At 39.0% G+C, this 24,638-nt stretch overlaps 1 protein-coding gene across 3 annotated transcripts in view; it reads left to right on the top strand.

Moving 5' to 3' along the window:
• Positions 1-24,638, top strand: part of MBOAT2 (membrane bound O-acyltransferase domain containing 2) — a 153,762-nt gene that overhangs the window by 36,654 nt on the left and 92,470 nt on the right. For 2 of the 3 annotated variants that reach the window (XM_055252544.2, XM_063622840.1), the window contains exons 2-3: positions 8,636-8,781; positions 24,061-24,138. In XM_055252544.2, coding sequence (XP_055108519.1) covers positions 8,636-8,781; positions 24,061-24,138 — 224 coding nt within the window. The remainder of the gene's footprint in view (positions 1-8,635; positions 8,782-24,060; positions 24,139-24,638) is intronic. The other variant, XM_055252545.2, reaches the window with a different exon arrangement.

Consider the following 24,638-nt stretch of genomic DNA (forward strand, 5'->3'; position numbering starts at 1 on the left):
GAATCTTCCCATCCAAGAATGTTTTGCGTCTCCATTTATTCGAGTGAAGCTCTTTGAGCAGGGTATCTGCTTTGGACAGTTATGTGAACCTCTGTTTCATTAGAGCCATTACATATTTTTTGTGTCTATTTATTACAGTACATAGTGTTATTATTAATAACATAAGGTTTAACAAAAAACTAAAAGTCAGTATCTGTGTAACCACCCTGGGCAAAAAGTAGAAATATTATCAGCCCACAAAAGTCCATTGTTGTCTGTCACTATTATAACCCGTTCTCTCCGTTCATAGGTAAACACTTCAGTGACTTCAGTGATAGTCATTTTCATATCAATTATGTAGGCATTCCCAGACAATATGGTTTATTGCTTGCTTTTTGAAACTTTTTGTGAAGTGCATTTATATGTTGTATATATTCCTCTGAATTGACTTGAGATGTATGGTTTCTTCTAGAAATTATAGTTTCTTCATCTTAATTGTTCTGTGTAATTTCCCATTGTACAGATAAACCAGAATATATTTAGCCATTTTGCTGTTAAAGGTTTTATTTTTCCTTGGCATTTGGCTATTATGAACAACATTGTATTGAACATTCTTGTACATGCCTCTCCTAGTCCCCATGTTAGACACATGGGTATTGGAGTGCTCTGTCATGGATAGGACTATTTTCAATCCTGTAAGAAAATACTGAATTTTTTTCTAAAGCACTTGTTGACCTCGTATGAGAAATCCTATTGCTCTACATTGTAGTCCACATTTGGTATTGTGAGAGTAAACTTTTGGCAATCTGGTGGGTGTATAATGATGTCTTATTTGGCTTTGTTTTATCTCATAAAGATGTAAAAAATGGTTCTTTCCTTTGCCTTTGGGCCCTATCATCTCTACTTAATTTTGAAGTTGGTTTGTGGCTGCGAGGTTGGTTGATGAGGACACTTGTTTTTCAAACATAGCTGCACATAAGTTTTGCCTGGGAAATTAAAAAAAAAAAAAAGAATTCAAGGTCTCATTTCAGACTGGGGAATAAAAAGTTACGGAGCTAGAATCCAATAATCTGTTTCTAACTAGCTGTCAGATGATTATTACACAGCTAAACTTCCACAGATAAGATTCCAGCACAGGCCCTTGAAACTGAAGGTTGTTCTGTCTGTCTATACTATGTCTTCTTAGTCTGGTGAGTATTTGGCATTTAAAACACACCTCAATTTGGAATAGCCACATATAAGTGCTCATAGCCACATGGGGCCAGTGACTATTGTATTGAACAATGCAGATCTGTTCAGAAAATTGCTCAGCAATAAGTGTATGGTTTGATACGCATTTTGAACTTTGATATACACTTTGATCTTTCGCGTCAGGTTGTATACTTCATGCCTCCTCACTGCCCTTTTCCTTCAATGCAGGGTCTCACAAAGACTGGCTGTTCACCTTGGGAGGGACTGGTTAAGAATATGTTATTGAAAATCCGTTTATATTATTTTTAAAAATTAGAACATATTTTGTATTCCATCAGTAGAGATGTGGATGTAACAATTGATTTTTTGGGGCTGTTTTTATTGATTTGTTGAAGATTGTAATCACTTTGTGCTATCTTGAAATTTAAGGTTTTTTTTACTCCATAATTATTATAGGTTAATTTTTGGCTTAGTGTAGAATGCTTAATTCTGATGTGGAGGTGATTAACGAGCTGTTGTTGGGCACGTGTGGCAGTTGATGGGCATGTGGCTAGTGGCTATCATATTGAACAGTGCAGATCTTTTCAGAAGATTGCTCAATTACATGTAAGTGTATGGTTTGATATGCATTTTAAATACCCCAGAAACTCCTTTCTTGTGTTCTAGTAAGAGGGCAGAAATTTAAAGTGTGTAAAGCTGGAGAAAATATACAATCTGTTTTGGAGACAGAATGTAAATTTGTGAATAACATTTTTATATTTTTTAACCACACATTAATTAAAGTGTAAGCACCCTTAGTAAAATTTAAAAAATGATAAGATCAGGTTCAACTTTGGAACTAAAAGAAAAGAAGTGTAAGATGGAGATCGCAGAGGTTGAGGTCCCACATCTGCCATACTTGCTGTTTCCTTTTAAAGTAGAGATAACGCTGATCTCACATGAGCATTGAGGATATCTTAGGTTTCGTGAAATGTAATAAAATTTATTACATAGAAATGGAAAATGTTAGCACTGGGAGCACTAGGGTATTTGGTTTAAGTAGGAAATAGGTATAGATAAATGTTTTAATGCTGTAAGTGGAAAATTCAGAATTACTGGTTTCTCTTACTCAATGATATAATTATACTTGAACTATCTTCTGTTTTTTTAAAAAAAACTAAACCAAGAAGTACATTGATGAGTGTCCATGTATTCATGTAATACAGTTGTATGTATACTGCAAAAATAAAAAGCTAAAGAGCTCACAGACCATAAAGGAAATCACTATTGGAAAAGACACCATAAACAAAGATACAAGACTAAGCCATAGACTGAGAGAGATGCTATTGCAAAAGATCAGTTTCAGATATATAAAGAATTCTTTTTAAAGAAATCAATTAGAAAAAGACAAGCTGATAGAATAATGGGCAAAGGATATAAAGGGAAAACTAAATGTCCAATTAACATAAGAAAAATATTCATCCGGGCTAGTAATCAGGGGAAATACACGTTTAAAAAATAGAGAAATAATGTTTTACATTTATTAGCTTGGCAAAAATTAGTAGTCTGACAGTACCAAGTGTTGTCAAGAATATGGAGCAGTGGAACTCACAATGCTGATAAATAATTAGGAGAGCAATTTAGCAATACGTAGTCAAGTGGATGTTGCTTGACTTGGAGGTTCTACTCTGGGTATTAACACAATGAAATATAATACACAAGGTGAGTAAATAAGGTGGAGCCATGTGTATCAACATAGATAAATGTCAGCAATGTAATCTTCAGTGAAAAAAATTGCAGAAGCTTACATTCAGTTTTACACTGTTTTTAGTTTAAAATATTCAAAGCAATACAATATGTAAAATACACAAGTAGCAAAAGTATAAAAATATGCACGAGAATACTGCAGCAAACATAAGGCTGGTATTTACTCTTTGTGGGAGGGGTGGAAGGAATAGGGCCAGAGGAGGGGTTTGCACAGGAGGCTTCATTGTATGTGTAGTATTAGAAATACTGGAATATTTCAAGTCCCTGTCATTCTCCATTACCTCCTTCCTAGAGGTGACAGCATCTAATGGTTTAGTGTCTAGTGTTTCTGGGCCTGTGCATATGGAAGAAGAATAGCATGGGCTCTGGAGTAAGGGTGCCTGGTTGTGCAAGGTGGCTGTGATTATAACATGAACCCCTCCTTGTAAAGCACAGTGCGCTGCACTGCCTGGCACACATCTGGTATCTACTGAGCACCTACAGTTAGTGAAGTATGGTATATATAAATGGGCTATGTGGACACTATATTAATGTCTAGCACATAGTAAAAGCATAGTAGGCTCATAATAAGTACAGAATAAATGCTTATTTAATAAATGAATGTATATACATAGTTTGGATTTTTCTTCTACAACTCATACCTTTCACTTACTAGTATTTCTCGGTAATCTTCCGTATCAAAATATACAGATTTATATAATTATTTTCACCACATTTTAAAAAATCTAATTTTTAAAATTAGATTAAAATTTTAAAAATTCTAATTGGGCGTGGTGGCTCATGCCTGTAATCCCAGTACTTTGGGAGGCTGAGGCAGGTGGATCACCTGAGGTCAGAAGTTCAAGACCAGCCTGACCAACATGGAGAAACCCCGTCTCTACTAAAAATACAAAAATTAGCCAGGTGTGGTAGTGCATGCCTGTAACTGCTTGGGAGGCTGAGACAGGAGAATCACTTGAACCCAGGAGGTGGAGGTTACAGTGAGCTGAGATCGTGCCACTGCACTCTAGCCTGGGCAACAAGAGCAAAACTCTGTCTCAAAAAAAAAAAAAAATTAGTTTCTTTTTGTGACTTGTATGTTAGTTTCTTCCCTTCACCTCCCCCCCACTCCCCCTGCTTTTTTTTTGAGAAAGGCTCTCACTCTGTTGCCTAAGCTGGAATGCAGTGGTGTGATCACAGCTCACTGCAACCTTGACCTCCAAGGCTCAAGCAATCCTTCCACCTCACCTCCCCAGTAGCTGGGACTACTGGTGCACACCACCATGCCTAGCTAATTTTTGTATTTTTTTGTAGAGATGGGGTTTAACCATGTTGTCCAGGCTCGAACTCCTGGATTCAAATGATCCTCCTGCCTTGGCCTCCCAAAGTGTTGGGATTGTAGGTAGGAGCCACCTCGCTCGGCCCTGATTTTTGAACTGACGTTTATCTTTCTCCTACTGGGTTTTAGGAGTTCTTTCCACCTTTTGAATACTAACTCTTCGTTATGTATCACATGTGTGTATATAGGTTCTTTTTCCTTCCACATTGTTACTTAGGATGTTTTTAGTATTTTTTTGTTGTTTTGTAGAAGTTTTTAATTTTTATGTAGTAAACCCATTCAATATATAAAATTTATATTAAATTATTGTTATATCACATAAGATTATAATCTCTTACATTCTTGTCTAGGATATATATATAGTTTCATAGCTAGGTTTGCTGCAGTAATAAACTATCCCCAAATCTCACAGGCTTAAAACACCAAAGGTCCCTCTTGCTACTTGCCCACTCAAGGACTGACAGGGTAATTTGCTCCTCATCATTTCTGGAACACTGCAGCTAGAACAACTCTGAAGATTCTTATTCTGGCAGTTAAGTGTTCTGGCCGAGAAGCAACACACGTCACTTCTGCTAACAATTCACTAACCAAAACTCGTCCCCACAAGGTAGTAGGAAATACATCCTCTGTCTACCCAGAAGCAGAGGAGAACCAGATATAGGTGACTGGTACTAAAGACCATCACAGTTGTGTATGGACCATTATTCTGTTTGGGGTTTGTTTTTAAATGTGGTAGGCAGTATGATGTAGTGGTCAGGAATTCAAGTTCTAGATCTAGACTACCTGATTTGTAACGAGTTACACTAGTTAAACTGTTTTTAGTCTTGGTAAATGGAGATAATAGTAGAGTTCTCCTCATAGGGTTATTGTGAAGATTAAATAGATTATAAATGTAAGGTGCTTAGAATGTTGTGTCAGCTTGGGTCCTCTGAGGAGCAGGTGCCAAGGAGCAATTAGATGAGCAAGTGATAAGCTGGGGAAGTTGTCTGTGAGACAGTGCTCTGGGGAGCTGGCAGAAGAAGGGAGAGCTGCGGACTGCAGGACAGTCCCCTCTGGAGGAGAGGGGGAAGGAAGGAAGGCTGGGCAGGGGGAGGCACAGGCTGTAGGGAGTATGGCCTTGGCATGAATCTGGGCAGGGAGCCTGGCTGTGGAGAAGTGAAGTTCTAAGGAGCTCCCAGCATGGCCTTGGCATGAGCCTGGTGATGGGTATCAAGTGTGCTGCAGATGATGCTGTTGGTCAGTTATGCCCCCTGCGGGTGGAGATCTGAGGGGCATGTATTCATACCTGCCACATAAGCACACGATTAATATGAACAACGTGGCTTATGAAACGGGAGTGTAACTTCGTTTTTTCCAAAAGGAAAACCAGTTACCCCAGTTACATTAGTTGGATAATCTAGGTTTTTTTTCCCTACTGATGGGAAATATGTAGTTTTTTTTTTTTTTCCTACTGATGGGAAATGGAAATGCTGCTTTTCTGTAGATGTGAAATGCTCTACTTGTGTAACAGTCCCCTGTGGATGGCCCTGTGCATGTGTGCTCTGACAGTGTGTAGTGGATCTTCGTGTGTGCCTAAGCCTGTTGTGCTTTTGTGCACTTTATCTGGGGTAAAGTTGTAAATGTTGAATTTCTTGGTAAAGGATATTATGTTTTAAGTTTTGGTGGCCATTGTCCAATTTTCTTTAAAGAGCTGCCCCAAGTTACAGTCAGATTAACAGTGTAGAGCGCCAGCTTCCTCATGTCCCCAGCAGCACTGAGAGGTGGAAGATAGTGCCTCACTGATGGTTTATTTCACACTTTGTTACCTATGGTTCCGAGAGAATATTTTTCAGATTTTATTGGACATTGATATTTGTAAATTGTTCATTCCTTTTGCCCAGTTTTCTATTGAGTGGTTCATAGTTTCTCATGGATATCCAAGAGTTCTGGATATGTAGAGGTGGAGGGTCAATCTCATCACTTTCTTGTTTTAAAAATCTTCCATGGTTTTGTCATCACTACGGGCTCAAACGCCGTGGTGTGGCATACAAAGCCCTCACTTCTGAACCACCCTGCTTCCAGCCTCATCTCCCATGATCCCTGGCCACGTGGTGCATTTGCGCTTTCATGTCCAAGTGCTTCCTTCAAGTTGTTTTCTTCCTTAAAATGCCCTTTCCCTTACTGTCCAACACAGTGCTTCTCACACCTTGAGGATCATAAGAACCTGTGTTTTCATTTTATTTTTTATATATATTTTTGGGCCTATCCCCCCAAAGATTTTGATTCAGTGTCCAGAGTGAGGCCTGATCTCATTTTCTTTATCTGAACAATGACAATGTTGAAAAGAGATGATTTCAAAAATTCTGTAAAATCCTGTATATGTGTTATCCTCCACATATTCTTCCTTGGAAAGAATCATACTTTGTCTTATAATGTATGAATAGACTGATGTGGAATGGGGGACGGGAAGCTGCCCCCCCTCCAATGGTTGTGGAGATCAGCGGGATTGGAAAGCGCTGCCTGCCCAGCTCGCCCCTCACATCCTTTGTGGCACGCACCCCTTCAGGCTTGCTCTTTTGTGGTGTCTTGAAGGATGTTCTATATAACCATTAAAAAGACTCTGATGTTGGGTTGACGTTCCTTCTGTATGTGTTTATGTTTTCCATTAGGTTCTAAAGTCATCCTGAGCCAGGACTGGGACTCATGCATTTTTAGATTTCCCATGTTTGCCCATAGTAGATGCTCAGTAAATTTTTGTTATAATAATTAAATTAGGAGCTATCTGAAAAAGAAAGAAATGAGACATATTTGAAACAAAGTTTTAAACTGTAAGAAGCCATGTAGATGTGAGTAGTTAATATGAAGAACACTAATTTTTCCATTCTATTCACTTTTTGCTTAATTTTAAAAAATGCTGTTAGAACCCTTTAGAAGGCAGGAAGTATTAGAACCTTTTGGAAAGACATTTTGCTTTTATTGAGTCTGTTTTAAAGAACAATTGTTTCTTAGACAATGTACAACAACGTTCTACTGTTTTTCTCCTTGAAATGCAAGAAAGAGAACATACTTGTCTGTGTCTTTAGGCAGAGATATTTCTGTGGGTCTATGGAAATAGCTACATGTAGATAGTGTGATTTGTTCACAGTTTAGGTGCCTGAAACACTGATTGTTTTGTTATGTATTTTTTTGCAAGTTCCTAATGTCAATGGATTTTTTTCCTTTATTTATAGACTTTAAGGCCTATTATTCGTAAGATTCTATGAGAATTGTTTCATAAGAGAGAAATGGAGATTTTGGCCAGGTGTGATGGTTCATACCTATTATCCCAGCACTTTGGGAGGCAGAGGCAGGCAGATTGTTTGAGCCCAGGAGTTCAAGACCAGCTTGAGCAACATAGTGACACTTTGTCTTTACAAAAAAAATGCACAATTTAGCTCAGCATGGTGGTATGTGCCTGTAGTCCCAGCTACTTGGAAGGCTGAGGTGGGAGAATTGCCCAAGCCCAGGAGGTAGAGGTTGCAGTGAGCTGTGATTTCACCACTGCAGTCCAGCCTGGGCCACAGAGCAAGACCCTGTCTTAAAAAAAAAAAAAGGAAATGGAGATTTTTCTCCAGTCTGTCTTTACATACCATGACAGATTCTTATTTTCAGTCTTTTTATTTGGAGGGAGAAGAGCAGCAGCAGTCTTACCAGGGTGTATTTCACTTCTATAAGTCAAGAACAGTTTAGTTCTTAGTGAACTATGAGAAAATTTAAAAATTGAGGTTGGTGGACTTGAGCTTTTCGAAGGCTGCCTTGTCCCTTATCTAATTCATTCCTTCCCCTTGGGAGCCAATCCTTGAGATGCCTCAGAGCTCAGCTGCAGGTTCCCACTGTTCACAGTGGTGATGCTTAGGCCGCAGTAGACTCCCCTTTACTCCTATTGCCGTAGACTGTTCTACATCCCACCAGATCCTCCAGCCCCTGGTGCCCTTATAGTCTCAGGGAGCTTGGGGACTTGACCCCTCCCAGAGCTTTTGCGAAGAAATTTAGTGCTCCTCTTTTTCACCAGTTACAGGGTTCCCTCAGTCATTAAAACAACTTTCTCTTCCCTTTAACCCATAGGTGCCCTGGGCTTTTTGTTTCTGTGTCTGCAAACCAGTGTCAACCAGATTTTTCCAGGTGTCCTTCTTCACCTCTCCTCATGTGGCCACACCTGTCCCCTGCCAGGTCTAGCAGAGACAGTAGTGGTGGGCATCGGCCCATCACTTGGAACTTGAGACTCATCCGTGGGATTTCCCTTAATTTTTGTTTTTGTTTTGTAAACTTGGAAGGTCAATTTTTGTGTAACCTTGGTGCTTTTGTCCTGAGAATTTCAATGTAACATGATATGAAAAATTCAGGTCTGTGTTGCTAATACAAAATTTTAATTTTTCTTTACAGGTCAACTTTGTAGTGTGCCAACTCTTTGCCTTGCTAGCAGCCATTTGGTTTCGAACTTATCTACATTCAAGCAAAACTAGCTCTTTTATAAGACATGTAGTTGCTACCCTTTTGGGCCTTTATCTTGCACTTTTTTGCTTTGGATGGTAAGTAATTATTTTGATCCTTTTAAAATGAAGACTATTTGGATATATTTGAGAATTGAGTGTGTGGAAAGGTACATTATGTAGGGTTTTGGTCTTATATTTACTTAAAAAGTTTTTTCTCCAGGCCAACTTTTAAATTTTTATTTTTAAAACAAAAAATAATGAATGGGAAATGGGCTCTCTCTCTCTTTAGTCTTAGAGGAAAATTTACTATTTATAATTTGTGAAAAGACAGATGAAAAGGATATAAAGGCATTTTATTCTGTCATGAGTAGTTCTTTACACCTATTTTGCAAATCTTTTATACTGACAGAAAAGCCATTTAAATGTGTTTTTGTTTGTTTGCCTGTTTTTTCTCTGGGCAAGTAGCTTTTAAGATCCTGATAAAGACTATTGATAGAACTTTATTGCCATTTTTTAGATTCTGCCATTAGCAAAAAGAAGCTTTTTGTTTGTTCATTTGTCTGTTCTTCATGGGAAGAATTATTTATGATGGAAAGCTTTTATTTCTGACTTTTCAGATGGTTGTTGGTGTTTTCTTTCATTAGGTCTCTTTCTCAATCCTCAGGGCTACTCTGAGAGCCTTAAATACAGAAATACTGTACTTCCTGTTTGTTACAGGAAGTAACAAACAAATGTTAGCTGTGCATGCTGAAGAAATCAGAAGGGCACATTGTCTTGGCAAAACAGCAGAAACTCTCAGCGGCAGTCTCTTTGTGGCCTCTTCTGAGCTTGCTTTCTTGCGTGAGCACTTGTGCTGCATGCTCATCTGCTGAAGTGTTCACCATTCACAGTGAAGGACTTCTAGGCTTGCTCTTCTGCAGATTGTTGTTTGATATCAGAATTCCCTGAGAGAATGAAAATGCACTCACTCGGTCTGTGTCTTAGTAGTTTCTGTTGTGGGGTGTAGAATCTGTGGGATTTTGATGACGCTTCTGTGTTTGTTCTAGGATGTTATTTTTTATGGTTATGAGGATTGGAATACACTGATATTTCTTAATCTACTTTTTGCCTCTGGCAGTTGCAAGTGTTTCCTAGAAACTCATGAAAAATTAATTAGGGATAATTTATTCAGTCTGTACCATATTACCTGCGATAGGCACTGCCCTGGTAGATAGTATTTAGTATTGAGATTTAAATATGACCTCTTAAATAAGACCCAAGTCTGGTCTTTTTTGCTTCATTGACATCACATTTATATCATCACAGTTTTTTAAGGTTTCTCAGGTGATACTATTTAAATTTTTCATAAATCATGCCATGGAATAGTGTATATTTTTCAAACTTTTGATTATGGAGCTTTTCAAACACAAAGATACAAAGAACAATATTGTGAGCCCTCATATGCCCATCACTCAGCTTCAACAATTATTAAAATTCCACCATTCTTGTTTTATCCTTTCTCCAACTTATTTTTGTAGAATATTTTAAAGCATATCCCAGTCTATACGTTTCGTCCACAGATAACTGTGATATTCAGTATATATTTGTGTAGCATGTTTCCATAATGCGTTGGGAAAGGCTTGTAGTTCATATTGGCCAACTCCAGGGGGCGCCATTCACTCTGTGGTCTATGGAGACAGAGTAGAAGATAAGAATATAAACAGTATCTCCTACAGTTGTGTAACATGGAGGTACTGCCAAAGATGAGGAGGCATCTCTTTACTTAGAAATCTTTACTGAGGAAGTGTTCTGGTGCTATGAAGCCTTCTTGGATGCCTTATAACACAATGTCACAAGTAACCCGGCATTGTTAATGTCAGGTAGTCTGAAGTACTTCAAATTATATGTGATAACCAGGATTTCTTATTTTTTCAATTTTTTAAGACACGGTCTCACTTTGTTGCCCATGCTGGAGTGCAGTGACATGATCACGGCTCACTGCAGTCTCAACCTCCTGGGCTCAGGTGATGGATCCTCCCACCTCAGCCTCCTGGGCAGCTGGGATTACAGGTGCGTGCCACCACACCTGGCTAATTTTTTGTAGAGGTGGAGTTTCACCATGTTGTCCAAACCGGTGTTGAACTCCCAGACTCAAGCAGTCTGCCCACCTCGACTTCCCAAAGTGTTGGGATTACAGGTGTGAGCTACTGTGCCCAGCCAGGATTTTTATTTTTATTTTTCAAATGAGTTCTCCATTTTTTTTCTTAAAGGAGAAAGCTTTCTGTATTCTTTCTTTGGAAAGAGGGATTGTTTATGCTTCTGTACCATGTGTAAGGTAACTCTTTGCTAATTGGAATTAACTAATAGGGATATATTCTTTGATTTGCATTTCAGTACTTTCTTTTGTAGGCTCAAAGACAATCGTATCTGCTATTGATTTTGACAACTTCCCTTTTGGAAAACATGTTAGTTCTCTGTAAATATACAGGCATGCCTCAGAGATGTTGCAGATTTGATTCCAGACCCCCACACAATACAGTGAATATCGTAATAAATCAAGTCACACAAACTTTTTTGGTTTCCCGGTGCATTTAAAAGTTATATTTACCCTATATTCTAGTCTATTAAGTATGCAGTATAATTTTGTCTAAAAAAACAATATACATACCTTAATTGAAAAATTTTTTATTGGTAAAAAAAATACTAAGGATCATCTGGGCCTTCAGTGGGTTGTAATCTCTTTGTTGGTAGAGGGTCTTGCTTTGATCTTGACGGCTGCTCACTTATCAGAGTGTTGTCTGCTGAAGGTTTGGGTTGCTGTGGCAAATTCTAAAAATAAGGCAACAATGAAGTTTACCATAGTGATTGACTCTTCTTTTCACAAAAGATTTCTCTGCAGCGTGTGATGCTGTTTGATAGCCTTTTACCCACAGTAGAACTTTCAAAATCGGAGTCAAACCCTGCTGCTGCTTTATCAACTATGTTTATGTAATATTCTAAATTCTGAATTAAAAGTACCGTCCAAGATGGCTGATTAGAGACTTTCAGTGTGCCTCAGCCACTTGGAAATAGCACGATAGTACATAAAGATCAACTCTCTGAGCTTTAATTCAAGAAGGAAAACAGGAATTCACCAGAATTGTGAAGGACACCCCAGATCCTGAAGAGAATGCTGGCAAACAGCCCCCGTGATAGCATCCAGTTGATAAAAGTGAGTGAAGCCCCAGTACGTGAGAGAGGCAGGGAGCCCTTCTCTATGACTCACCTTTCCACTGGGGATCTGAGCAACCCAGTCTGAGGGAGAGCACTTTGTTTCTCCCAAGCCCTAGAGCCAACTTAGGGAGTGGGTTGGAGATGCTGTGAGGGACAGACATTGTGAAAAGCTGCAGACATTCTCCCAGACCTGGGATGGAGAACAGGACACCATTTTTAATCCAGGCACGTATGAAGCCAGCCATTCTTTGGTGACTCAGCAGCATGGCCGTGCAGGCATTTCAGTCTTGGGCCAGAGATTAGAGCACCTGCTCTGGAGTGGGGTAGGGGCCTCCACAGCCAGAATTGTGGAAAGCACCTCAGCTGTAGGGCTAGAATTGTGCTTTCCTCCATTGCAAGCCTGGGGTAGGAGGAGAGCTGCTAAGTTGCAGTTTCTACTATGCAGCAAGACTTGCAGCCAAGGCCAGCTTGGCAACCTGGAACTGATCCATGTGTGCCATTGTTGGGTGCCCCACTCTGCTCTACTGATACTGTGGTATGATAGGGCCCTCTCTGTTCCACCCCCAGGCAGAAATCCAGACATTTGGAGCACCTGTTTGCCTGGACCAGCAGACTGAGCCACCCCACCTCTCCTGGACGTAGATCATGGTATGGTGAGGCTCTCTCTGCTCCACACCCAGGCAAATCTACAGGCATTCAGAGCATCTGCTTGTCTGGTTCAGCAGCCTGAGCCACCCAGTCTTCCTGGACGTAGATCGTGGTTCAAGGGGACCCTCTCTGTTCCATGCCCAGACAGATTTCCAAGCATCTGGAATGGCACCTCTTCTAGATTAGAAGTTTAAGCCATCTCCCTTTCCTGTGTAGAGAACATGGAGCCCAGATGTTTTCCCAGCTGCATGCCTAGGCACAATCCTGCATTCTTGGTGGCTGCCCTCTGGATTCTCCCTTGGCACTAGTGTCTGTGCCTGCCACTGGGGGATCTGTAGGCCAACCTGCTCTGTTTGGCCCTGCTCTTTGTGGCCCCTGCCTCCCTAGGGCTGAGTAGGGAGCTCAGACCACTATATACTCCACAAACCAGCTTATTGCCTGAGGCAATAGAGAGTTTCTGCCAGTAAACAAGGATCAAGTATATACTCAGCTATGTTGGCTGCAGCCGGCTTTCACCTGTAAGCACCGTCTATGGGCTTGTAGGTTGAACTCCACAGCCCAATATAAAACCTGCCAAAAGAAGTGTATAGGGCTATAGAAGCAAAGCCAAAAAGCCCTACCTAGCATTCTTTACAGTCATACTCATTAAGGAGGGAGAAAAAGGAAAGAAAAAATAACATTATAGGGAAAGAAAGAAAAAGAAAAAAATCTTACCTGCATGAAAATAATTACAAAAATTAGAAGTGCCAGCATCTCTACATGAGAATGAACCAGTGCAAGAATTTTGGCATCATGTAGTGACACCGCCAAATGATTGCACTAGATCTCCAGCAATGGACCCTAACCAAAATGGAAACTCAGAAATGACAGATAAAGAATCAAATCATGGATTGCAAGGAAGCTCAGTGAGATCCAAGACAAAGTTGAAAATCAACACAAAGAAACTTCTAAGGTAATCCAGGAAATGAAGGAAGAGATAAACATCTGTAAAAGAAATCAGTTAGAGCTTTTGGAATTGAAAAACTCACTCAAGGAATTTCAAAATACAGTTGAAAGCTTTATCAATAGACTGGACCAAGCAGACCAAAGAATTTCAGAGCTTGAAGACCAGTCTTTGGAACTAACCCAATCAGACAAAAATAAAAAAGAATTTTAATAAATGAACAAAATCTTCAAGAAATACGGGATTATGTAAAGCAACCAAACGTACAAATTATTAGCATTCCTGAGAGAAAAGGAGAAAAAGCAAACAACCTGGAAAAGGTATTTGAGCAAATAATTCAGGAAAACTTCCCTAATCTTGCTGGAAGTAGCCATCCATATATAAGAAATCTAGAAAACATCTGCAAGATAGTATACAAAATTAATATCACCAAGGCATATAGTCACCAGACTGTCCAAGGTCAGTGCTAAAGAAAAAATCTTAAAGGCAGCTTGAGAAAAAGGGCAAATCATATACAGAGGGAACCCCATCAGGCTAACCTTACAAGCCAGGACAGATTGGAGAGCTATTTTCAGCATTCTTAAAGAAATTTCAACCAAGAATTTCATAACCTACCAAACTAATCTTAAGTGAAGGAGAACTAGACACTTTTCTAGACAAGCAAGCACTAAGGGAATTTGTTACCATCAGACCAGCCTTAGATCCTTAAGGGAGTTCTAACACAGAAACAAAAGAACAATACCTGCTACCACAAAAACAACATAAATATATAGCCCATAGACCCTGTAAAGCAGCCACACAGTAGAAACTAGAAAGCAACCAGCTAACAATGTCATGATAAAATGAAAACCTCACATATCAATATTAACTTTGAATATAAATGACCTACATGCTCCACTTAAAAGACAGAGTGGCAAGTGGAATAAAAACAAAAGACCCATTCTTCTGCAGTCTTCAAGAGACCCATCTCACACATAATGACATCCATAGGCTCAAAGTAAAGGGTTGGAGAAAGATCTACCATGCAAATGGAAAAAATAAAAAAGCAGAGGTTGCTTGCTATTCTTATATATGATAAAACAGACTTTAAACTGGCAACAGTAAAAAAGCATTACATAATGAATCCTACATGCATAAAATCACAAAATTGCATACAATTCTACCTGGATAAAATTACATAAAATCCTACCTTTCAAGGGTTCAACTCAAGAAGAAGACTTAACTATCCTAAGTATGTACATGTGCAACATTGGAGCACTTAGATTGATAAGACAGATACTTCTAGACCTATGAAAAGACTTAGCCACACAATAATAGTGGGGAACTTTAACTCCCACTGACAGCATTAGACAGATCAATGAGGCAGAAAACTAATTAATTCTGGACTTATAGTCATCACTTGACTAGGTGGACCTAATAGACATCTATAGAATACTCCACCCATCAGCCACAGAATATACATTTTTCTCATCTGCACATGGAATGTACTTCAAGATCAACCACATGCTCAGGCATAAAGCAAGTCTTTATACATTCAGAAAAACTGAAATCATACCATCTTTATTCTTGGACCACAGTTGAATAAAGATGGAAATCAATACCAAGAAGATCTCTCAAAACCACACAATTACATGGAAATTAAACAATTTGCTCCTGAATTGCTTCTGGATAAGCAATGAAATCAAGGCAGAAGCATAAAAATTCTTTGAAATAAATGAAAACAGAGACGCAACATACCAAAATCTCTGGGGTGCAGCAAAAGCATGTTAAGAGGAAAGTATACAGTGATAAACACCCACCTCAGAAAGTTAGATCTCAAATTAATGATCTAACATCACACCTAGAGGAACTAGAAAAATGAGAACAAACCTCAAAGCTAGCAGAAGAAAAGAACTAACTAAAATCAGAGCTGAACTGAATGAAATTGAGACCCAAAAATCCAACCAAAGACTCAACAAAACCAAAAGTTTGTTCTTTAAAAGGGTAAAGAGGACCAATATATTGCTAGCTAGATTAAAAAAGAGAGAAAATCCAAATAAGCACAATCAGAAATGACAAAGGTGACATTACAACTGATCCCACAGAAATACAAAAAGATCCTCAGAGACTATTATAAACATCTCTGTGCACACAAACTAGAAAATCTAGAGGAAATGGATAAATTCCTGGAAATACACAGTCTCTTAAGATTGAATCAGGAAGAAATTGAAACACCGAACAGACCAATATTGAATTCTAAAATTGAACCTGTAATGAAAAACCTACCAACCACAAAAAAAGCCCTTGACCAGATAGATTCACAGCTGATTTCTATTAGATGTATAAAGAAGAGCTGGTGGCAGGGCACGGTGGCTCACACTTGTAATCCCAGCACTTTGGGAAGCCAAGGCGGGTGGGTGTATTACCTGAAGTCAGGAGTTTGAGACCAGCCTGGCCAACATGGCAAAACCCCATCTCTACTAAAAATACAACAATTAGCCAGGCATGGTGACACACATCTGTAATCCCAGCTACTTGGGAGGCTGAGGCAGGAGAATTACTTGAGCTCGGGAGACAGAGGTTGCAGTGAGCCGAGATCATGCCACTGCACTCCAGCCTGGCCAACAGAGTGAGACTTTCTCAAAAAAAAAAAACAAAAAAAACTTGTACCAGTATTCCACTGAAAGTATTACAAAAAATTGAGGAGGGGGGACCCCTTATTAACTCATTCTGTGAAGCCAGCATCACTGTGATACCAAAACCTGGCAGACGCAACGAAGCAAGAAAACTACAGGCCAATATCCCTGACGAACATAGATGCAAAAATCCTCAACAAAATACCATAGCAAGCCAAACTCAACAGCACATCAAAAAGTTAATTCACCATGATGAAGTAGGCTTTATTTCTCAGATGCAAGGATGGTTCAACATATACAAATCAATGATTCACCACATAAATAGAATTAAAAATGAAAACTATGTGATCATCTCAATAGATGTGAGAAAAGCTTTCAATAAAATCTAACATCCTGTCATGATAAAAAACTCGTAAGAAACTGGGCATCAAAGGAACATACCTCAAAATACCAACAGCCATCAATGATAAGCCCACAGCCAATATCATACTGAATGGGCAAAAACTGGAAGCATTTGGCTGGGCACAGTGGCTCATGCCTGTAATCCCAGCACTTTGGGAGGCTGAGACGGGTGGATCACGAGGTCAGGAGATCGAGACCATCCTGGCTAACACAGTGAAACCCCATCTCTACTAAAAATACAAAAAATTAGCCAGGCATGGTGGCAGGTGCCTGTAGTCCCAGCTACTTGGGAGACTGAGGCAGGAGAATGGCGTGAACCTGGGAGGCGGAGCTTGCAGTGAGCCGGGATTGCGCCACTGCACTCCAGCCTGAGCGACTGAGCAAGACTCCGTCTCAAAAAAACAAAACAAAACAAAACAAAAACTGGAAGCATTTCCTTGAGAACAGGAACAAGAGAAGGATGCCCACTCTCACCATTCCTGTTCAACATAGTTCTGGAAGTGCTAGCCACAGCAGTTAGGCAAGAGAAAGAAATAAAAGGCATCCAAATAGGAAAAGAAGAAGTCAAACTCTTGGTCTTTGCTGATTATGTGATTCTATACTTAGAAAACCCTAAGGACTCCTCCAGAAGGCTGTTAGAACTGATATATGATTGTAGCAAGATTTCAGGCTACTAGATCAATGTACAGAAATCAGCAGCATTTCTATATGCCAATAATGTTCAAGCTGAGAGCAAAATCAAGAAGGTAATCTCATTTACGATAGCCACACAGACAAAAAAAATACCTAGGAATACATCTAACTAGGGAGGTGAAAGATCTTTACAAGGAGAGCTTCAAAACACTGCCAAAAGAAATCATAGATGACACAACAAATGGTAAAACCTCTCAGCTTGTGGATTGGAAGAGTCAGTGCCACTAAAATGGCCATACTGCCCAAAGCAATTTCTATCAAACTACCAATATCATTTTTCACAGAATTGGAAAAAACTATGCTAAAGTTCATATGGAACCAAAAAAGAGCCCGAATAGCCAAAGCAATCTTGAGCAAAATGAACAAAGCTGGAGGTGTCATACTACATGACTTAAAACTATGCTATAAGGATACAGTAACCAAAACAGCATGATACTGGTACAAAACAGATGCAAACCAATGGATCAGAATAGAGGACTGCAAAATAAAGTCATACACCTACAGCCGTCTAATCGTCAACAAAATTGACAAAAATAAAGAGTGGGGAAAGGACTCCCTAGTCAATAAATGGTGCTGGTATAATTGGCTAGCCATATGCAGAAGAATGAAACTGGACCCCTACCTTTCACCATGTACAAAAATTAACTCAAGATGGATTAAGGATTTAAATGTAAGACCTCAAACTATAAGAATCCTGAAAAAAAAAAAAAGCGAAGAACATCATTTTATCTGGGCCTTGACCTTGGGAAAGGATTTATGACTAAGTCCTCAAAAGCAATTGCAACAAAAACAAAAATTGACAAGTGGAACCTAATTAGAACCAAAGAGCTTCTGCACAGCAAAAGAAACTATCAACAGAGTAAACAGACCATCTACAGAATGGGAGAAAACATTTGCTAACTATGGATTTGACAAAGGTTTAATATCCAGAATCTATAAGGAACTTAAACAGTTGAACAGGCAAAAAGCAAATAATCCCATTAAAAATGGGTGAAAGGCATGAAAAGACACTTTTCAAAAGAAGACATACAAGTGTTCAACAAACATGAAAAAATTACTCCACATTACTAATCATCAGAGAAATGCAAATCCAAACCACAATGAGATACCATCTCATACCAGTCAGAATGGTTATTATTAAAAAGTCGAAACACAACGGATATTGGCAAGGCTGTGGAGTAAAGGGAATGCTTTATACAATGTTGGGGAAGTAAGTTAGTTCGGCCACTGTGGAAAGCAGTTTGCAGATTTCTTAAAGAACTTAAAAACAACTACCGTTTGACCCAGCAATCCCATTACTGGGTATATACCCCAAGGAAAACAAATTATTCTACCAAAAGACACATGCATTTCCCTGTTAATCGCAGCACTGTTCACAATAGCAAAGACATGGAATTGACCTAGATGCTCATCGGTGCTGGACTGGATAAAGAAAATGTGGTACATGTACACCATGGAATACCACACAGCTATAAAAAAGAATGAAATCATGCCCTTTTGCAGCAACATGGATGGAGCTGGAGGCCATTATCCTATGCAAATTAACATAGGAACAGAAAACCAAATATTGCATGGTCTCACTTATAAGTGGGATCTAAACATTGGGTACTCATGGACATAAAGATGGCAACAGTAGTCACTAGGGACTACTAGAGGTGGGAGATAAGGAGGGGAGCAACAGTTGAAAAACTAACTGTTGGGTACTATGCTCAGTACCTGGGTGATGGGATCATTCACACCCTAAACCTCATCGTTATGGAATACACCTAGGTACTGCACATATATCCCCTGAATCTAAAATAGAAGTTGGAAAAAAAATTTTTTTTGTTATTCCAACAATGTTCACAGTATCTTTACCGGGAGTAGACTCCATCTGAAGGAATCACTTTCTTTGCTCATCCATAAGAAGCAATTACTCATCTGTTGAGAAGTTTTGTCATGAGATAGCAGTAATCAGTCACACCTTTAGGCTTCACTTCTAGTTTTCTTGCTGTTTTCCACCACATCTGAAGTTACTTCCTCCACTGAAGTCTTGAACCCCTCAGTGTCATCCATGAGGGTTGGAATCAACCTCTTCTAAACTACTGCTAATGTTTATATTTTAACCTCCTCCCATGAATCACAAATGTATTTAGTGGCATCTAGAATAGTGAATCCTTTCCAGAAGGTTTTCAATTTAGTTTGCCCAGATCCATCAGAGGAATCACTGTCTATGGCAGCTATAGCCCTACGAAATGTATTTCTTAAATAACAAGACTTGGAAGTCAGAATTGCTCCCTGATCTGCAGGCTGCATAATGGGTATTGTGTTAGCAGGTATGGAACCAACATTAATCTCCTTGTCCACCTGTCAGAGCTCTTGGATAATCAGGTGCATTGTCAATATGCAGGAATATTTTGAAAGGAATCTTTTTTTCTGAGCAATGGATCTCGACAAGGGGCTTATAATATTCAGTAAACAATGCTGCAGAGCTGCTGTGGTTCAGACTTTGTTTTTCCATTAACAGAGTACAGGCAGAATCAATTTAGCATAATTCTTAAGGGCTCCAGCATTTTTGGAATGGTAAATGAACATTGGCTTCAACTTAAAGTCACCAGCTGCATTAGCCTGTCCTTTGAAGCTTTGAAATCAGGCATTGACTTCTCTTTTCTAGCTATGAAAGTTCTCTATGGCATCTTCTTCCAGTAGGAGGCTATTTGATCTACATTGAAAATCTTTTGCTTAGTGTAGCCGCCTTCATCAGTGATCTTAGTTAGATCTTCTGGGTAACTTGCTGCAGCATCTAGATAACCTCAGCACTTGCTGCTTCACCTTGGATTTTTATTTCTGGAGGTGGCTTCTTTCCTTAAACATCATGAGCCAGTGTCTGCTAGCTTCAAAATTTTCTTCTGCAGCTTCACCTCTCTCCACCTTACTAGAATTGAAGACAGTTAGGGTCTTGGTCTGGACTAGGCTTTGGCTTAAGGAATGTTTGGCTGGTTTGAGCTTCTGTCCAGGCAATTGAACTTTCTCTATATTAGCAGTAATGCTGTTTTGCTTTCTTATCATTTGTGTGTTCAGTGGAGTAGCACTCTCAGTTTCCTTCCATAACCTTTTCTTTGTATTTACAACATGACTAACTGGTGCAAGAGGCTTAGCTTTCAGCGTGTCTTGGCTTTTGACATACCATCATCACTAAGCTTAATCATTTTTAGTTTTTGATTTAACGTGAGAGACATACAACTTTTCCTTTCACTTGAACACATAGAGGCCATTATAGGTTAATTAATTGGCCTAATTTCAATAATTGTTGTCTCTCCGGAATGGGGAAGCCTCAGGAGAGGGAGAGAGACAGGAAGACAGAGACTGCCGGTCAGTGGAGCAGTCAGAACACACCTAACATTTATCAATTAAGTTCTTATGTGGGCACAGTTTGTGGTGCCCCCAAACGATTACAGTAGTAACATCAAAGATCGCTGATCGCAGATCACTATAACAGGTAAAATAATATTGAAAAAGTTTGAAATATTGTTGAGAATTACCAAAATACAACAGAGAGACATGAAGTCTCAGTACGTGCTATTGGAAAAATGGTGCCAAGAGGCTGACACGATGGAGGGTTGCCACAGACCTTCCAGTTGGAAAAATCTCAGTATCTGCAAAGCACAGTAAGGCAAAGTGCAGTAAAACAAGTCATGCCTGTAACTGATCGTTTATCTGCTTCTCTTTGGTCTTAGCTTTTTTTTTTTTTAAACGATCATCTGCAAGTTCCTTTTAAGTGAGAATTAATTTAGACTTTAATTATTTGTTTAAATGTCCTTGATAATAACACTATAGGGTAATGGAATAGAGCTTAAACTCTGAAGTCAGGCAAACCTGTATTCCAGTGTGGGTGCCTTTGTCTGGTGGCTGTATGACTTTGGACATGTTATTTAGCCACTCTGAGCTTCACTTTCCTCATCTGTGAAATAGAGCCAATGACTACTGTGAGAAATAAGTCTGTAAAACTACAGAAAGAACATGGCGTGATAGCTCGTCATTATGAACATGGAAAGTTGCTGAGAGTCATTCATCTGTTATTACCGTCATCCAGAGTAATGCAGATTGGAAATTTTTGTGTTTATCTAATCTTTTTTTTAGCATGTATCGTACATATTGAAGTAATCTATTTATTCTTGTCTTTCTCTCTAGACTGGGAGCTCTATGAGGACATAAACTGTCTCACTGACTCTTGTATTTCTAGTGTTCAGTACAGTGCCTTTCAGAAGGTAGACATTCAGTAAAGATTAGTGGAACAATTGAAGAGGTGTTTTCAACCTTTTTTTAAACCTGTGCCCTTTTTTATTTGTGCTAAAAATAAACCTTATACTTGCCTTTAGTGTGACTTGAAATTCAGAAGAGTTAAAATGTGATATCTGAAAACACACTAATGTTTTGTGACAAAGCATTGTTTCATTTTCAAAGCACTTATTAGGTAGCTTTAAAGATGATGATCCACAGCCCATGGGGTTCCATTCTACCCGGCTGCGTTCCTTAGAGAATCAGCCAGTGGATAAATTGCCCCGAAACAACTTGAGTTTTGATGTCAATTGGAATATACTGACTAGATATATGATCTTAGTTTCCTCAGTTCTGAAATTATGAGGGTTGGATTATAATATACTTTTAACATACCTATCTTTAATTTTTACTTTACTAATAATACTTAATAGTTGAGTACTTACTACGTGCTAGATAACCCCGTCAATGCTTTTCATGTATTATCTCTTAATCCTGAAAAATCTCAAGTGGCTACTGTGTTTATTATGATCTCTTTACCAATGAGAACAAGCAGAATAACTCAGTACAGAAAATTAGGAAGAATATCACCAGTGCATTCATTGAGTAGAAAAGCAATTGAATGCTTGTTGTGGAGGTCAGTGAGATAGAGGTAAATGCAGATTCACCTTCTACTGCTGAACTTGGATTGTTGCAACAATGAAGGTTTACACAGCAGGAGGCTACCCAAATATTATACTGCTCTCCAAAGATGGCCAAACATACCACTTGAATGACGATTTCAGGAGAGGAGGGGCACCTTAGGGTGATATGAGGCACCATAGCACTGTTTGAGAAGTAAGACTCGTAGCTTCTAAAGTTGTGATATATCTCTCATGTTTCAAGAAATTTAACATAGCAAAGGAACACTTTTTTCCCCCAAGAGCCCTCAAAAATGTGTTTTCTATATTTAAGTACCTGTATTGAGTTCTACTTGCGATTTAAGAAGCCCTTAAGGGTGTTCTAGCAGCCCTTGTCACCTTTCGCACGAAGTCAGAAGTCAGCCAGTGAATTGCTAGTGTTGGCAACACATAAGAGGTAGATCATAAATTTGAAAAGTGTGTGTTTTAATTGTTTTTTTAAAAAGCTTTCTTCTATTTCCTTTTATACTCATTTAGGTTTTTCTGCTTCCTCTGATTATAATCATATTAAAAAAAGGCCAACATTATTTTCGTGTGTGTGTGTGTGTGTGTGTGTGTGTGTCACTCAAACAGATAGACTGACCTATTCTGTACAGTGGGTCAAATAAGTTTCTCCTACAGGCCTGCCTTGGAGACTATTACTGGTTTATAATATTTCTATGGAAAAATGTGTTCAAAATTTTGCTTAACTCTTCCACATTGGAGGTGCCTGTTATTCCATAAAGATTAAGTTTAAAAGTTATTTTAATCATAGGTTAACACCCTTAGTAAAAGTTTAAAATTAAAGTAGATTTAGAGATTCAAGAAAAAAAATACTTTAAATTGTGCCTGATGATTCGAAAATTTTATTTTAAATTGTTCATGCCCCCAAAAGGGAAAGAAAGTAGTGTGTGTGCGCATGCACGGACATGCATAAATTAGGGATAGTTTTGATTGATTTTAGTCACAGACATCCTAATCATGTTTTGCCTGAATTTTGTGAAATGAGTAAATTATCTAATTTAATGGTGGATTTCAAGAATATTGGAATATTAGAAAGTACTGTGTCATGGGCCAGGTGCGGTGGCTCATGCCCGTAATCCCAGTACTTTGGGAGGCTGAGGTGGGCAGATCATGAGGTCAGGAGTTCAAGACCAGCCTGGCCAACATAGTGAAACCCTGTCTTTACTAAAAGTACAAAAAATTAGCTAGGTGTGGTGGTGGGCATCTGTAATCCCAGCTACTCTGGAGGCTGAGGCAGGCGAATCACCTGAACCTGGGAGGCGGAGGTTGCAGTGAGCCGAGATTGCGCCACTGCACTCCAGCCCAGGCAACAGTGTGAGACTCCGCCTCAAAAAAAGAAAAGACTGTCATGTTAGCCAGGATGTCTATAGATACGTTACAGCAAATTAAAATGAATGAATTAGATTTATATAAGGAAGTTTATTTGACTTGAGCCATCATGTATTGAGAAGAGTATACCCTTTTATAAATTCTAATATTTAGCACTTTTTGTTGTTTTGTCAGTCATATTGTTAAAAAGGTAAAGGCAGAGTACAAAGTTGGTATTGGAGAAACTAGTTTGGGGAAACAACTGATGTTCTGTCAGGATGATCCTGAAATTCGTATTAATTACTTTTTTTAAATAATTGTGCCTTGAGTTATGAAGAAAGCTATAATCCCGAGCCACATAATCCCACATGGCTTCCATGCAGCCAGGAGACATGGAGTGCTGGACACTGGGCATGGCTTTAGGCCTTGTTTTTTCCCCCTAGCTCTTCTGGAGCTTGTGGTATGGGACTCCCTCTTGAGGGTGTCCACAGGATTTTAAGCTCCTGAAGTTTCATTCCTTATTTTTTTTTCTGGGAATACTGTGTTATGCATAAGTATTTTTTAGCTTAATTCACTTCAGCTTGATGTTTGTGACTTGCCATCCCTCTTCTAATAGTGCTCTTACTTTTTATAGGTATGCCTTACACTTTCTTGTACAAAGTGGAATTTCCTACTGTATCATGATCATCATAGGAGTGGAGAACATGCACAAGTGAGTATTCACTTTGTTCACATGCAAATATATATTTCACTTGAATAGAATTGCATCAAAATAGAATTTTATTTATTACATTAAAAGTAATTCTGAATTGTGATAACTTTTTAAAGAAGAATTGTCATAAATATAAAAATAAAATCATTGGTATGCATCATTCTTCTTTTTACTTAAAGCACCGTTGACATTTTGGGATGGATGATTCATTGACATTCAGGACTAACCTGTGCATTCTAGGATGTTAGGCAGCATTCCTGGCTTTCACCCCCTAGATGCCAGTAGCACCCCTTGAGCTGTGACAACCATAAATGTTTCCAGATATTGTCACATGTCTCTTGGAGAAGCCAAATTGCCTGCTGTTAAGAACCACTGGCTTAGTCTGTAGGTGATAGCAGTGGAGAGATGCAATGAAGTGAGTAGACTGGAGAGAGAGTTAGAAGGACTGGTAGGAAATAAGGTGTCAAGGATGACTTCCGTGTTTCCTGCTTGAACAGTAG

This window comes from Symphalangus syndactylus, chromosome 18, assembly GCF_028878055.3.
Source record: "Symphalangus syndactylus isolate Jambi chromosome 18, NHGRI_mSymSyn1-v2.1_pri, whole genome shotgun sequence".
Lineage (NCBI taxonomy): Eukaryota > Metazoa > Chordata > Mammalia > Primates > Hylobatidae > Symphalangus > Symphalangus syndactylus.